At 49.3% G+C, this 15481-nt stretch overlaps 1 protein-coding gene across 8 annotated transcripts in view; it reads left to right on the top strand.

Moving 5' to 3' along the window:
* Positions 1-13370, top strand: part of C5H1orf159 (chromosome 5 C1orf159 homolog) — a 49100-nt gene extending 35730 nt beyond the window's left edge. For 4 of the 8 annotated variants that reach the window (XM_045148875.1, XM_004657771.2, XM_045148874.1 and 1 more), the window contains exons 2-10: positions 1744-1857; positions 3039-3132; positions 5842-5917; positions 8375-8470; positions 8788-8853; positions 10383-10517; positions 10823-10848; positions 10940-10970; positions 12235-13370. In XM_045148875.1, coding sequence (XP_045004810.1) covers positions 3061-3132; positions 5842-5917; positions 8375-8470; positions 8788-8853; positions 10383-10517; positions 10823-10848; positions 10940-10970; positions 12235-12332 — 600 coding nt within the window. In that variant the 5' untranslated portion in view covers positions 1744-1857; positions 3039-3060 and the 3' untranslated portion in view covers positions 12333-13370. Of the gene's footprint in view, positions 1-1743; positions 1858-2279; positions 2353-3038; positions 3133-5841; positions 5918-8374; positions 8471-8787; positions 8854-10382; positions 10518-10822; positions 10849-10939; positions 10971-12234 lie in introns of all 8 variants that reach the window. The other 4 variants (XM_045148878.1, XM_045148877.1, XM_045148880.1 and 1 more) reach the window with 3 other exon arrangements.
* Positions 13371-15481: the final 2111 nt, after the last annotated feature.

The raw sequence follows: 15481 nt of genomic DNA, 5'->3' as shown, positions 1-15481 counted from the left end.
CTTAGCAAGCAAGCACCTTTGACTGCTGATCCATCTTCCCAGCCCCTCCCACTGTCACTGCCCATTTACCCGTTTGTTCAACACTAGCGTATATGCAAAGCTGTGCCAGAATTATTCACCCATTTCCTACCCCAGTCTGTAAGACAGAGTGACCAACTAGAGTATAGAGTTAAATTGGGTTTGCATCACCCTATGGTTTCTACTCAAAACACCATTTTCTGAATTTATTAGACCAGCCTATTCCTCATCCCTCTGTGCATGTGGTGGAGCTGGTCTACTAGTCACATTTCCATTCCATCTCTGACTATTGGGTTGGTGTTGATTTGATTTGTTTTGTTTTGCTTTTCGAGGTAGGGTCTCGCTGTAGCTCAGGCTGACGTGGAATTTACTATGTAGTCTCAGGGTGGCTTCGAACTCACGTCAATCCTACCTCTGCCTTGGTGTTGATTTTTATCTGTTCTTATATATTGCAATTTATACTTTATGAGGCACAGTTTTGTGTGTTCACATAAATATAGTCTTGTTTCCACTGCAGTGCTGTGTTTGTATGTCTGAGTATGGTGTCACATTTATAATCCCAGCACTTGAGATGCAGTGGCAGGAAGATTGCTGCAAGTTTGAGGCCAGCCTGTTCTGTCTATATAGTTCTAGGCCAGTCTGGGCTTCCATGCATGTATGTATGTGTCAATAGACACTCCAGTAAGAAGACATACATGTGACTCATGACATGAAGTGATGTTGATTGTTAATAGTCATCAGGGAAATGCAAATAGCAGTGAGATACTACTACATACCCACCCATGCATTATCAGATATTGATGATGCAAAGCAGCTGAATTCTGCTCTGCTGGTGAAAGGTAAAAGGTGCCAACATGTGGAAATAGTTTGCCAGTTCCTAACAGAGTTATACACTCCTCACTGATCCAGCCATTCCACTGCTTAGTATTTTTTCATGGGAAATAAAAATAGGTCTACACAAGTATGTGCCCAAGGATCCAAAACTGCTAAAATCTAGAATCAGCCTGTGATGACCTATCAGCAGGTGAAGAGGTGTAGCCACACAGCAGAATACTATTTAACCATAAAAGGAACAAAGCCCTCATAAAACAACACAAAACATCTAAAACTCATTGGTTATGAAAGGACTCATTTGTACTGGATGTTCCGTTTATATGAAATTCTAGAAATTATACACTGCTTTGCAGCTATAAGGCCAGCTCCAATACCTGAGCCTGGAGTTGAGGGAGGAAGGCTCTAAGAAGGCTGCTGTCCTTTTTGGTGTGTGACAGCCTCACACATACATAGTTTTCCATAACTCTGGCTTATGTACTTTAAATGGAGATGGTTTGTTTTATGCAAAATAAGTCTCAAAGTTGACCAAGTAGCCAATGGAAGTATTGATTGAAATCTCTGATTTCTGCAGCTATTTATTTGAGAGAAAGAGTCAGAGAATGGTCATGCCAGGACCTCCAGCCACTGCAAACAAACTCTAGATGTATCCACCACCTTGTGCATCTGGCTTTATGTGGGTACTGGTATAAAGTGAACTACTGGACAGGTCCCACTCCTCTCTATCAATGGGGCCAGAGCCTGAGTCCTGAGTCTTCACCCCCATTGGCCATGTAAACCCATAGAAACCTCTCCCTAGGATTCCCCAAGGAGTGCTTCCCACTGCCCTAGACCAAAGAATATGGTTCCTCATTTTCCAGTCCTAAATTGAAACTTCTCTGTATTCTCTCTGAGGGCCTGCCTGGAAGTAAAGCTGAAACCACTACCATAAAAGTTTCCAGAACCAGAGATGGCCAGCTCACCTGCTTCTATGCTTCAGCGACCCCCATCAAGTAAAACATCGTAGAGGTCATTTTACTTTATTTATTTTATTATTATTATTTTTGTTGTTGTTGTTTTGAGGTAGGGTCTTGCTTTTGCCCAGGCTGACCTGGAACATATTCTGTCTTCCCAGGCTGGCCTAGAACTCATAGCAATCCTAACCTCTGCCTCCCGAGTGCTGGGATTAAAGGCGTGTGCCACCATGCCTGGCTAAATAATTTTATTTATTTATTTGAGAGAGAGAAAGAGATAGACAGAGAAAGATTGAGCATGCCAAGGCCACCTGGTGCATCTGGCTTATGTGGGTCCTGGGAAATTGAACCTGGGTCCTTTGGCTTTGCAGGCAAGAACTTAACTGCTAAGCCATCTCTCCAGCCTGCCCCCCCTTTTCTTTTGGCTTTCTTTTTCTAGTCTTTTTCTAACCCAGGCTAACCTGGAACTTACTCTAGTTCCAGGCCGGCCTCCAGCTCACAGTGATTCTCCTACCTCTGCTTCCCAAGTGCTGGGATGAAAGGATTAAAGGTGTGTACCACACTTTTTTGGTGGGAGTGGGGGAGGTTAGAGGTGGCCCAGGCTGACCTGGAATTCATTATGTATCTGGGGCTGTCCTTGAACTCACAGCTATCCTCCTATCTTAGCCTCCCGAGTGCTCAGCCATATTTTTATTTTTATTTTTTAAAATATTTTGTTTTTATTTATTTATTACAGAGAGAGAGAGAATGGGCATGCCAGGGCCTCTAACCACTGCAAATGAACTCCAGATGCATGCACCACATGTGCATCTGGCTTACTTAGGTAGTGGGGGGAATTGAACCTGGGCTTTGCAGGCAGTGCCTTAATCAACTAAGCCATCTCTCCAGCCCCATATTTTTATTTTTTGACAGTGTCTCTTGTATCCTAGGCTAACCTTGGACTTACTATCTAGCTAAGAATGACCTTGAATTTCTGGCCCTCTTGCCTCTACTTCTTGAGTGTTGGGGTTATGAGGGGCTGTATGATGCCCAGATGCTGGTGATCAAACTCATGCCTGCCTAATGCATGCTAGACAGGCACTGTACCACCTAAGCTACATCCCTAGTTCCCTTTAAGGCTGTGTGGTAGGTGCAGTTTTCCTCTACCATTAGAAATAGGGTGCACAAGCTCTAAGCCAGAAGCTGTCAGGAATTAAGTATTCCTAACACTTCTCTGAACACTGTTTTTTCTTGCAGATCCTGCTGTCAACTCCCCAGCATGGCACTTCAGTGCCTCATGCTCCTGGCTGGCCTCCTGGTGGGAGTCAACAGCAAGTCCACAGAAAGCAAGGTTGGTTCTGTCACGTGCCCATGTGGCCAGCAGCATGAAATTAAGTTGAAGCCTCCATAGAGGCAATGGATCCTTCCCCTCAGAAGAGTTTCAACCTCAGGGATTATTGAAATCTAGCTCCAAGACCTGATAAAATCCACTTGGAGTCCACTACTGAGTCAGAAGTGCCTGGACCCTGCTTGGCATCTGCTCTGTTTTATCTTCTAGAAGTTTCTCTTCCAAGCCTAGTTGTTGGTATATCTGATATAGGGTCTCTGCAGAACCACTCTCTGAAATTGCCTGTAGCTCAGAGCTACCTGCTCAGTTGCTACTTGCTCACAATGGTTGGTGATCTTACGGTGGCAGGGTATCCTGGCTCCCACCAGAAGTGGCTCTACTAAGCCAGTAATGCTGTAGTATGCTGAGTTTTGCTGTCAAAAAGGGCTAGACCCATCACTGTGGCTTCATGCCAGGCTTTGTGGGGACTTCACAAGCTAGGATGGCAGTGGAAGTGTAAGGAATCCCTCACCAAACCGGCTAATGCAAGAAATGAGCTACCGCAGTGAGTCTTGCTCTCTTCCATGGTGACATCGACCCTCCCCTGTGCCCCTACATCCCTTAGACACCTCTCCCTGTTCACTAAATTTGGGTCACAATGTACAGTGTGCCAAGCATGATGGTACACACCTGTCCCATCACACAGAAGGCTAAGGACTGTGAATTTGAGAACAGCCTAGCTATATAGTGAGACCCTGTCTTAAAAACTAAACAGGGCTGGAGAGATGGCCCAGCAGTTAAGGCACTTGCCTGCAAAGCCTAAGGACCCAGTTTCAGTCCCCAGTACCTATATAAAGCCACATGTACAAAGTGATGTGTGTGTTTGGAGTTTGTTTGCAGTGGCTAGAGGCCCTGGCGTACCCATTCTCTCTCTTTCTCTATCTGCTTGCACATAAACCAACAAAGCCAAAAAGTAGAAGCCCAGTTATAATAACCATGTACAATGAAATCACCCTGAAAACACCCCACCTCCACCTATCCAGCTACCCTGTGGTCAGCAAACAGGCCTTTGTGCACAACTTAAACATAACATTTGGGGTTGAGGGTATGAGATGGTCCTCCCAAAATTATGACCGACTAGACACTTTTCTCTAGCACTAAGCTGTAAACCCCCAACTGAAGGTGTCTATGGAGTTGCCTGTAAAGCCTAAGGACCTAGGTTCAATTCCCCAGGATCTGCATAAGCCAGATGCATGCATCTGGAGTTCATTTGCAGTGGCTAGAGGCCCTGTTGTGTTCATTCCTTATCTGCCCCCCCCCCGTGTCTCTCTCTCTCTCTCTCTAAAAATATTAGAAAGACAGACAGATAAACAGAAAGGAAGAAAGAAAGAAAGAAAGTAGAAAAGAAAAAAATATTGGCCTGGGGAGATAACTCAGTTGGTTTAAAGGCTTGCCACTCAAGCATGAGGACCTGAGCTCAATCCCTAGAACCTCTCTGGTCAGTGCAGTCTAGTTGGTGAGCTTCAGGCCACTGAGAGACCCTGTCCTGAGGAACAGCATGGGAAGCTGTCCTCTAGCTTCCACTTGCACATGGGCACACATGTGAACATGTGTACACATAAACACACTAAAAAGAAAAGCAAACAGCATATGCTTTATATAACATGGGAGTCTCCATAACGAAACGGGCACCTGTTTATGCTCAGGTTTAGGAAAGAGGGATGTTTCTGAGGAAGTGTGATTAGACAGAGGGTGTGATCGGATGGTCTTGATCCAGGGGCCTAGCCAGTCTGGTTTGTTCAGATTTTTGTTCTTGTGGCTTTAGAGATAAGGGCTAACCTTTCTTCAGTACACTGCTCCAAGAGAGCTTTGGCCTACCCTTGGGATCAAAAGGCATTAGGAAGTCAAAGTTCTGCTTCTGTGCTCTCTGAGAGGTCAGGGTGCTGTATTTTGAGGCCGTGTGTTCTGAGCCACACGATGCTAAGATATCCAAGGAAGGCCCAGGCCTCTAGGCCACTTTACATCAGCTCCCTGTGTCCTATCCTTCTTGGCCTTTGGGAGGGCAGGTAGCTGGTGTTGGACATACCTGGACAGGTCTTGGCCCTACAGTTGGAGACCTAATTAGCCACCAGAAGTTCACTGGCAACATGTACTACACATAGCAGACCTGGTGTCTGGGGCTATTGTGAGGAAAACAATGGGGGACCATGACCTGTGATGTGACAGCTGTAGTCCTGGTGCTTGTAGAATATCCCCAAGGGGCCAGACATGGTGGTGCACACCTTTAATTCCAGCACTTGGGAGACAGAGTTAGGAGGATTGCTATGAGTTTAAGGCCACCTTAAGACTACATAGTGAATTCCAGATCAGCCTGGGCTTGAGTGAGACCCTACCTCAAAAAAAGAAGAAAGAAAGAAAAAAAAGAAATATCCCCATAGGGGGATATCCTCAACCCTGCACATGCCAGTACTTCTCAGTCTTGGTCATTCTGTCTAGGGCTGAAGTTTTCTCTAGGCACTGCCTACATAGTGGCTGTAGCAGGGTGTGGCAAGAGTCCTTACCTACACGTGGGCCAGTAGGGATGGTGTAACCCCACACTGACCTTAGAGAGTCTGGGCCATGGGTACTGAGACAGGTGAGACAGGTAAGACCCTGCTATGACCTGTGCTGTTGTAGGCATGATGGCATGAGCTAGGCATCTGCCAGCCTGTCTTACTGCTGTCTCCCCTCCAGGCCCAGCAACCCGAGTGTTGTGTTGATGTGGTAGACGTCAATGCTACCTGCCCAGGCACAGGCCTGTGTGGCCCAGGTAAGCCACCTTGTCTCAAGCAGTCACCAAGCCACCAAATTCCCAGGTATCCCCATCCTACTCCTCATTGACAAAGGCAACCAAGGGCTTGAAGGAGCTGGAGGCAGCATAGGCAATGACATTGGGCAGAGGGGACCCACCTGAGCCTCCTTCTGTGAGTGGCTTGACTACCCTGTCTGTGACCTAGCCAAGGGTTCCATGGGGACAGTCTGCAGTGGGCTGAGAGATGGAGAGGAGGCAGGGCTCAGAAGGAAGCTAAGCCAAAGCAGAGCTGTCCTTGAACTCAGTCCCTCTCTGAGGTGTCTTGATTTGGGCACCTCCCGCAGTGTGTGGAGGTACTTCTGGTTATCACCGCCGATGCTTGATAGGGAAGTGAGTGCACTTACCATCTGGAAATGAGGCCAGGGGTGCTGCTCACCTGCCTCAGTGCACAGGAGACACCATCACAGAGAGCACTCCAGTCCCAATGTCAGCCAAGGGTAAGGCCCCTGTTCCTTAGAAGGTTCTAGCAGGCCATGTAGGCAGGACTTCTTGGAGGTAGCTAGAAATCAGGCTGGTGAAAGAAGCTGCCTGGGAGAGCCAGAAGAGGAGGACCCAAATGAGAAGTTGTTTGGACCACCACTCTCCTGTCCTGTCCCAAGGCAGAAAGTTCCTGTGAGAGAAAGATAGTTAGTCCTGGATGGACGACAATGGGCTGCTGTGTAGTCTGGGTTCAGCGATAACCCTTGATTCAGTAAGGGGCAGACCTTGGCACCCCATCCTGGGTTTCCTCACACCCAAGAGAATGTGAACCCAGAAGGTGTGCTCAGGAAAGCAGGCACCCTAGAGTACTGGTCAGGAAGACATAACCAAGATGTGGAGGCTGTGGGGAGGGCTAAAGCTGAGTGTGTTAACAAGGGGAAGAAGGTGTGGTTTCTAGGGTGAGCAGAGATGTGGGGTCACCAAGAGTCCTTACCAGTCCTTTGACCAAAAGTCCTGGCAGTTGGGCTACAGCCCATTCTGTTGGGTTCCTTCATATTGGCAGAAGAAGTTCCCTGGACCTGGCATCTCTCAACTGGATATAAACTGTCCAGTGCTGCTACAGTAGATGCAGTTAGCTATGCTGAGGTTACACTGCCCATGGAGGGACTGGAGTGAGGATGGGTCTTAGGAGCCTCTGATGTTCAAGGTGGCTCTGGGAACAGTGCAAGGATAGAGATACTCAGATTAGTATGAGACACAGGAGTTCCACAGGCCTACAGAGCTTCCACCTGGCTCTCTGGCCTCCTTCTGTCCCTGCATAAAACTTGGCAGTCTTGGGGAATCCCATATTGGAGCCTGGTTGCTTCCCAGCACAGAGGAGGCAGGGCTGCTTCTCGGAAGAATCTTGGCGCTGGGTTTTGTACTGAGGACCCCTGCTGCTTGGTTTCAACTTGAGTAGACAGTACATGCTTCCCATGAGATGTACGTGTGCCTTGTGATGCCAGTAGGGCAAGAGACACTGCCAGAGGTCTGTTCCTCATCTTATGATTTCATGTTGGAGCAGACAGTCTGTACCCAGCTAGACCTGAGCAGTTAGATTCAGCTTCTGTGCAGTCGTTTATACCGTACTGGAGCTGTGCTGTGCTGATGTTCCTCTCAGGTCCCCTGTCCGTTGGTGTCAATCACCAACTCTGTTACTACAGAAAGAGCTTCATCTCCCTGCATCCCATCTATTCAGCTCAAGCATAACGTTCATTTTCAAGGTCCTGTGGTGTGTGGTTTAGCCCCAAATATGGACCAGTGTCCAGCTCTGGCATCTAGCGCCTGTAAGCAACACTGATGAACATGTGTCGTCCCAGCTTCTTTGCTAAATGTCGGGGGAAGAAGTACAGGTATAAGACAGTTTGCCCTTCAGGGTGCTTTGGACAGTGGGAAAATAGCTGTCCATAAATCACTGGTTAGTGCAGACTGGGACACTCCCACTGCCCGGGCAGAGTGAGGGTGGAGCTTTAACAAACATTAGTCTGATATAGAAATTTGACTTTATTCTACTATAGAGACCCTGGGAGAAAGCATAGAGATGAGAGACAGATCAAGAGTTTGTACCTACCCCAGTGGGGGCCAAGTGAGGGTGCACATTGGTCCAGGCAGTTGTATCATGCCTCAGAGGCAGTGTTCATGGGTGAGGACAAGCCCACACACAGTACCTGATAATTTTCAATTCTGTCCCAGACACTTCTGAATAGACTACTGAGGCATCCAGTAAAGGAAATGTGGCAGGCAGTCACAGTGAACCTAGGTGAGGGGTTTTGCGCTTCCTGTTCGAGTTTGTTGCTTTTTCTAGAATCAACAATTGGTCCCTCCAAACTTCAATAGCATATTAGTGTTTTTGAGTTGAAAATTACTTTACAAATGCAAAATACAGAAAAGTTTGCAAATATAGTAAACTTCGGTGAACTTACTGTGGCTGAGAAATCCTGTCTCCTCCTGGTGCAGGTTGCTATAGGCACTGGAACACGGACGGGAGTGCCAGCTGTGTCCGGTGCCAGAATGGAACCCTCCCAGCGTACAATGGCTCTGAGTGCAGAAGCCGTACGTCTCCACCCAGCTGTCCATTCCAGTTTTCCTGTGTTTCCCAGGGGTCCCCATGTCCAGTTTGGGAAGAAACTGAGGGAACCTCTGTCCTTGTCCTCACAATAGCAGAACTGCCTTGTACAGGAGCATTTTCCATTAGTGAGCAGCCCTAAGGAACCCTCTCTTTCTGAGTACCTTGTTCACTGGAGACAGCTGTGGGTGAGGCTGCTCCTTGTTTTCTCATCTGTGGCCTGAGATGTCCCTTTAAACTGTGGAGGTCCTAAGCAGGGGCCTGGGCTATGCCCAGGCCTTGCCTGAATTCTGCTTTCTCACAGTCGCTGGCCAGGGCATGCAGTTTCCCATGAACAGGAGCACAGGAATGCCAGGCCGGCCATATTTTGGTAAGTCTCAATTCACAAGGCCAGAACTAGGCCTCTGCCTGGGCCCTGGGGCTGGGGAACTTTGTTAGAGCTGGTGTTGGTGCCAGTGCTGATATGGGCCACAGCAGGGCATGTCCGTGGCCAAGGTTTCTCTGCAAGGAGCTCTGTACGGTAGGAGCCCTGGTCAAGGAATGGCCAGGGAAGAGCCCAGCAGCTCCTTTGGTCAGTTGGCTTAGGTGGGGCATGTGTTAGAATTTTTTTTTTTTTTTTTTTGAGGTAGAGTCTCACTCTAGCTCAAGCTGACCTGGAATTCACTATGTAGTCTCAGGGTGGCCTCGAACTCATTGTGATCCTCCTTCCTCTGCCAGTAGTGCTGGAATTAAAGGCGTGCGCCACCATGGATGGCCCATGGTTAGAATTCTGTGGGGTGTGCATTTCATGGTCTCCAAAGAACTTCAGTTAGCAGCAACCCTCTCTACCACCCACTTGGCCTTGTTCCATGTCCACTCTGGTCCTCAGCCCTTGAGGACTGCACTGCCTTTATCTCAAGTGCCTCTTCTAGGATATAGGCCTCCAAGGAGATTGCTTGCAAGTGCATAGGCCACACTTCACAACCACAGTCCTCGACTCCAGGTGGCTGTGTCTCCAGAGCCTTTGAGGCCACCTGAAATGAAGGCATGGGAGAATAAGGGATGGGAAGGGCCTGGCTGGGGTGGAGATGTGATCAGGAAAGGGATGTAAATGGAAGGGGGTACTACAGATACTGGTGCTGGGAGAAGGGGTGATCCTGAGGCAGAGAGGCCACATAAGTCAGGGAACCAGACCCAACTCTAACACAGTGCTTCCTCTGCTGAGATGACCAAGTTTGGGCATATCACTCTAGACCCTTAGTCCTTTAGCAGTGCTGAACCTTGATCCTGGGCTCAGAGCCTATCTCTCTCCTCACCAGAAAGAAAAGTTGAGCTTTAAGGTGGCCTTGGACCCAGTGCTGGTCCCAGTAGTGGAAGACAGCTGCACAGAGCAACAGTATTTAGGATAAGTCCAGTGTAGACAGGCTCTTAGTCAGCCTGTCACACAGTGCTGTAGTGAGGCCCACAAGTCAGGAATAATATATACTTAATCTCAATGAGAAAGATGCTTCCCCCAGCTGGTGTTCACTGATTGCCTTGTCAGCCACTAGCCCACCAGTCTGTCCTGGCTGCAAGCAGGTAGAGATGGACAGTGGGCAGCAACCAGTATCTGAGAGGTGAGTTGTAACAGGAACTAGATAGATTAGATTTGTATGCCAAGGATCCTGGGGAAAATCTGGTGGGGCATGCAAGGCTGAGTACTTTTAGAACCTGGATCAGGAGGGAGTGAGCATTGACCCTGCCTGGTGGTCAGATGTACTGTGCCTGCGGAGGAACCCAAGGGTAGAGCCTGTACTTGGCCCCTACCAGAGGTTCAGGTGTATTTGGGCAATGGTAGGCCCCAGAGGTTAGATGACGAGCCCTGGATAGCCAACCTCTAAGGCCCCAGTTATTCACTGGCAGCTGTTGATTTGTCTGCAGGGGGTCCTCACATAGCAGCCTCCCTCTTTCTGGGAACACTCTTCATCAGCGTGGGCCTTATCCTCTCTGTGGCTGGGTTCTTCTACCTCAAGCGCTCCAGTAAGCTTCCCAGGGTCTTCTACAGGAGAGACAAAGGTATTCTCCACTGTGCCTGAAGTGCCACCTGCCAAGCCCCAGGGGTGCTAACTACAACCTGTCCCCTACTCAGGGCCTGGGTGGTCTCCAAGGGGCACAGAACAGCTATAGCAGCCCCGCTCTGCCCATGCTCACCAATGCAGAATGCCTTTGGGGGCTGTTGTAGCTGAGAGTTCAAGGCTGGGCCCCTGCTGATTAGGATCCCCCAGGTGAGGAATGTGGCTGGGCACCTGGCCAGACTTAGGGCACTCAAGGCAGTTGCTGGGCTGCAGGGTAACATGCCATTCATTTTCTTCCTCCCCCAGCCCCTGTCCTGCAGCCTGGTGAAGCCGTAAGTAACCCATCCAACTGGGCTGAGCAACCTGGGCCACGTGTGTCTGTGCCAGGCCACTGAAGTCTCACTCTGCTTTTCTCTTTTCAAGGCTGCGATGGTCCCCCCACCACAATCCTCAGGTACGGGCTGCAGCATGTTGCCCTGGGGGGTGGTTCTTGCTCTGGACCAATCTCTAAAAGCCTGTTCATTGGGTTTATCCCCAGACATGTAGGTCCCTCTTTACAATCTGACTTGTCCTCCTGTATCCTTCAAGACAGGGACAAAGACAAATGCTCGACAGGCACCACTCTTTTACCTTCCCATCAACTCACATGGTTTCCATGCTGTCCTCCTTTCTCAGCACGGGGCCATACTCTCCCTGCTTCCCTTCTGGCCATGCCCAAGCCCAGTACTACCAGAGAGCTGTAAGGAGCAGGTCAGCTCTCAAGCTTTCCATTTCAAGGCCCATTTGAGGAGATGTGAACCTCTATATAAGAGTCCATAGGCATAGAGGTTGAATGAGTAGCCCATGGTCACATAGCCACAAGCCCCAGAGAAGATTTACCCAGCCTTCTGCCCTAGCTCATGGTCTTTTCACTGTGCAGAGGTCTGGCATGGGGAATAGATAGCAATCTCTTTTTTGGAGAAGCTAGACCCACCCTGTTCCAAACAGTACTTGTTCTGAGTTCTGCAAAGCAGCCTTGTGCCCAATTACCTTAGTAGCATAGGTGTCATGAGTGGTGGGTATTATATAGTAGAGTGCACATACACTGGTTGCTTCAACAGATATGTATCATCCCCTGATAGTTCTGGGAGCCAGAAAAGAGAAATCAAGGTGTGGGGATGAAGGACATGCATTCCAAGGCTCTAGGAAGATTCCTCATGCCTCTTCCAGCTCTTAGAGGCTCATGTGTCCCATGGTTTATGGTTACATTGCTATATCTCTGTGTCTCTGTGATGAGAATGCGAGTCATTGGGTTCAGAGCCCACCTAGTTAATCCAGGGTGTTCTCACCTGCTATCCTAGCTTAATCACATTTGTATAGACATTTTCTAAATGCGGTCACATTCATGGGCTCTAGAGCTCAGAGTATGGTCTTGTCTTTTGAGCCCTCTGCAGTACATAATGCAGACATAGCCTATTCCTCTCTCTTTAGGGACAGCTGGGCCCTTACCCTGGGGTACAGGGTCTGAAGGTCTGACAGGAAATAGCTGGCCTCCATTAGGAGGAACTACCTTTACACAAGGGGAGCATGGTGGGGCATCTCTTTTCTTGTTTAGCATAAACAGATTCACATGGGCTCTGTATCCTTTAGCTGCTCACCATACTTCTGAGAGCTTCTGGTGTTGGCAAAATCTGAGATCCTCCTTGGCACTGACCCAGCCTGTCTCTAACCCATTTCAGTGAGAAAGCCAAGATACGTCAGACGCGAGCGGCCCCCAGACAGGGACAGGGACCCCTCTGCCTTCTCCACAGTGGAAGCCCACATCAGCAACGTCTGACCTGGAGGCCAGCTAAGACTTCACTCTGTGGCAACGGAGAACTGACATCCCTCACCTCACCCCAGCTCCAGTCCAATGAGCCTAGCACATAAAGGGGCTGGAGTTTAGGACAGGTCAGAATTCGTTCCCAGTGCCAGACAGACAGATAATAGAGGGAGCTCACTCCCAGATGATGAGATCCTTCTGTTTCATCCTTAGCTCAGGAGTAGCCATTCATTTGTAAGACCCAATGGCTTACGAGCAAGAAAGTTCCAGCATCTGTAGCAGCCACAATACAGACCTGATTCAAAAGTCAAAAACGGACACAGCCTGTGGAGGCCACCCTCTTGGAGCCCATGGTGACAAGACCTCCTCTACCACCAAACTAAGAGGAATAATGCCAAGGCCTAGCCAATGAGGATGCATACAGCTGACACTTGACATAAGTGGTTCTAGGATGAGCCTCCTGTGGCTGCTGACCCCCAGGCACATGTTTCCAGGGGCTGCAGAATTGAGTCTCCTGGACTTTCTAGCAACAAGGCTATGCTGTCCTTTGATCCCAGGGAGCTCCTACCCAATAGAACCTCCTCCACCCATGGACAGACTCTAGCTAGCACAGTCCCAAGCTAAGTGCCCACGGAAGTTTTTACTCACGGGGCCTCCACATCTGAACTGTTTGGGTCACTCATCTCAGTGGGCCTGTGAGGGCATGATGGTTGGTGATTCATCTGCCCCAGGCCACAAGAAGCTTTGTGAGCTACCAGCCTAGCTGGTGACACTGGGCTCCTGTGGTAGTGGTATCTTGTAGACCAATGCCACCCATTTTATACTGGGTTCAGCACCCAGCAGTCTATTGTGCCTAGGGTGTCTAGCATCTCTGGCCCACATTTGAGGTCTTGACTCTGCAGGCCCTACACTCTTCACTGAGTAAAGTTCATCATTCGTCCTCTTGCTGCTTGCTGCTGATGGGAGCTCACTCCCCCTGGGCTTGAACCAGCAGCTCAGGTTGCAGTAGTACTGATTTAAAGTTGGGCAAGTAAACTAGAGCTTCTTACTGTCCAAGGCTCATCTCATCTATTCTCTTCAGTATGTGAGGACCAGTCATCCCACCACCATGTTCAGGGCACAGAGGTACAGGAAGGAGATGAGAAGAGCCTTGGCTGACTCTGCCACCTGGGGCCTGGTCAGTGGCTGACAGAGTACAGCCTGTCTCCATGTCCATCCTCTGCTGGACCTGCTCCCCTTTCAGAACATGGCTTCATATGAGGGGACACTCAAACCCCTTAAGACCTGAAACAGAAAATGCTTCTTCAAGGCTTTTCTGCAGAGTAGCCAAATCTGGTGTGGTCCTACAAACAGGACAACAGAGCATATCACAAGGCTTTGTTAAGGGCAGTTGCCACAGAGACTCCCAGGAAGAGGCTACAAACAGTTTATGGACCAGGGTCACCCCTGGGGAAAGTGAGGCTCTCAGTCATTGCCACCTGAGTCCAGCTTGGCATTCCCCACCCAAGCCCATGGGTGGATGCTCTTTGGAGGGCCTGGGGGGTGTGAGATGTTTGTTGGCTGGTTATGGTACTAGCGAAGGAGTGCTGAACGGGAGCTAGAGGGATGGTTCAAGTCCTGACCCTGTTTCATTACTGCTTTGTGACCTGGAGCACTGTGTCCTTAGACACCTACTAGAATGCAGCTCGAGTTTCTTGCCTCTGAGGATCCGGGGAGCTTCCCTCTGCCCTGAGCCTGGAAGACCTCAGAGAAGTGCTGGGGAGTAAGATCCTTCCAAGCCAAGATGTAGGGCTTCCAGGCCTGGCTCATTTGTGTTGGGGGTCACAGGAAGGAATCTTGCCCAGTGCCCCTCTACTGGCAGCCTTACTGATGAGTTGCCTGAAGCAGGGTGAGGTGCTCTGGCCAAACTGAGGGACCTTGAGGTCAGTAGGGATCTATGGGTTCTCAGTGTAATTATTTATTTATTTTATTTATTTATTTTGGTTTTTTTTTTTTTGTTTGTTTTTTTAAGGTAGGGTCTTACTCTAGCTCAGGCTGACCTGGAATTCACTATGTGGTCTCAGGGTGGCCTGGAACTCATGGTAATCCACCTACCTCTGCCTCCCGAGTACTGGGACTAAAGGTTTGTGCCACCACGCGCAGCTCTCAGTGTAATTTCTGGTGGGAGGTGAGAAGGGACATTGGCAGCAACCAGCATGAGGAGGTAGCCAGGTGCCTTGGAGCCATAGATGGCTTCTACCCCACCTCATCCTGAATGGTCTGTGCCCAGGCACTCCTGCTTCTCTAGGTTCTTTCCCACTCTTTCATCCTGTGGCCCAAACTGGAAACCCTAGATCACTCCAGCTACCTCACAGCCTGGTCTCTGCCCACATGTTCCTTTATTAACTCACTCAGTGAATTTTTTTTTCAAGGTAGGGTTTCATTCTAGCCCAGGCTGACTTGGAACTCATTCTGTAGTCCTAGATTGGCCTCAAACTCACAGAGATCCTCCTACCTCTGCCTCCCAAGTGCTGGGATTAAAGGTGTGCCCCACTACACCTGGCTGTCATGGATTTTTAATGGACAACACTAGGAAAGGCTTCTAGACCGTGGCCTAAGGCAAGGACCCAAGAGTGATAGGGAAGGGGTCCAGGAATACTGGGCCAATAGCCTTAGAAGAGGTAGCACAGAATAGGCCCATCAGATCGTAGATCCCGAGCAATGGGGATTTAAATCCTCACTTCTAGGTGAAGAGGGAGTGTTGGCCAGGCCTTCTGTCCAGGAGGTAGGAAGCCAAGCCTAGTGCCAGCCCCAGAAGGTGGAGCAAAAGGCCAAACCCAAGGGCACCTTCCAGCCCAGAGCCCACCTGTTCCAGCCCAGCATCCACCTCCTCATACTTGCTTGTGGGGAAACCAGTTTCTGCCCAACTAGCAGCACACATCTGTGCCAGCAGGAAGGAATTCTAGCCTTGGGGCAGCAAAGCCAAATGATGTACAGCCAGCCTTCCATATCAGTGGTTTGGAGGACAGCAGAGCGATCAGCAGAACACCCAGTGTTTGTGTCAGGGTTCTCTAGAGGAACAGAACCGATAGAATGAATTGTATTACAAGGGAATTTATTGGATTAGTGTACAGCAGCCCAACAATAGCAGGTTGCAGGCCTGAGAGTCAAGGAACCTGGTAGCT

Source organism: Jaculus jaculus, chromosome 5 (genome assembly GCF_020740685.1).
Source record: "Jaculus jaculus isolate mJacJac1 chromosome 5, mJacJac1.mat.Y.cur, whole genome shotgun sequence".
Lineage (NCBI taxonomy): Eukaryota > Metazoa > Chordata > Mammalia > Rodentia > Dipodidae > Jaculus > Jaculus jaculus.
This window is presented reverse-complemented; position numbering and strand designations above follow the sequence as displayed.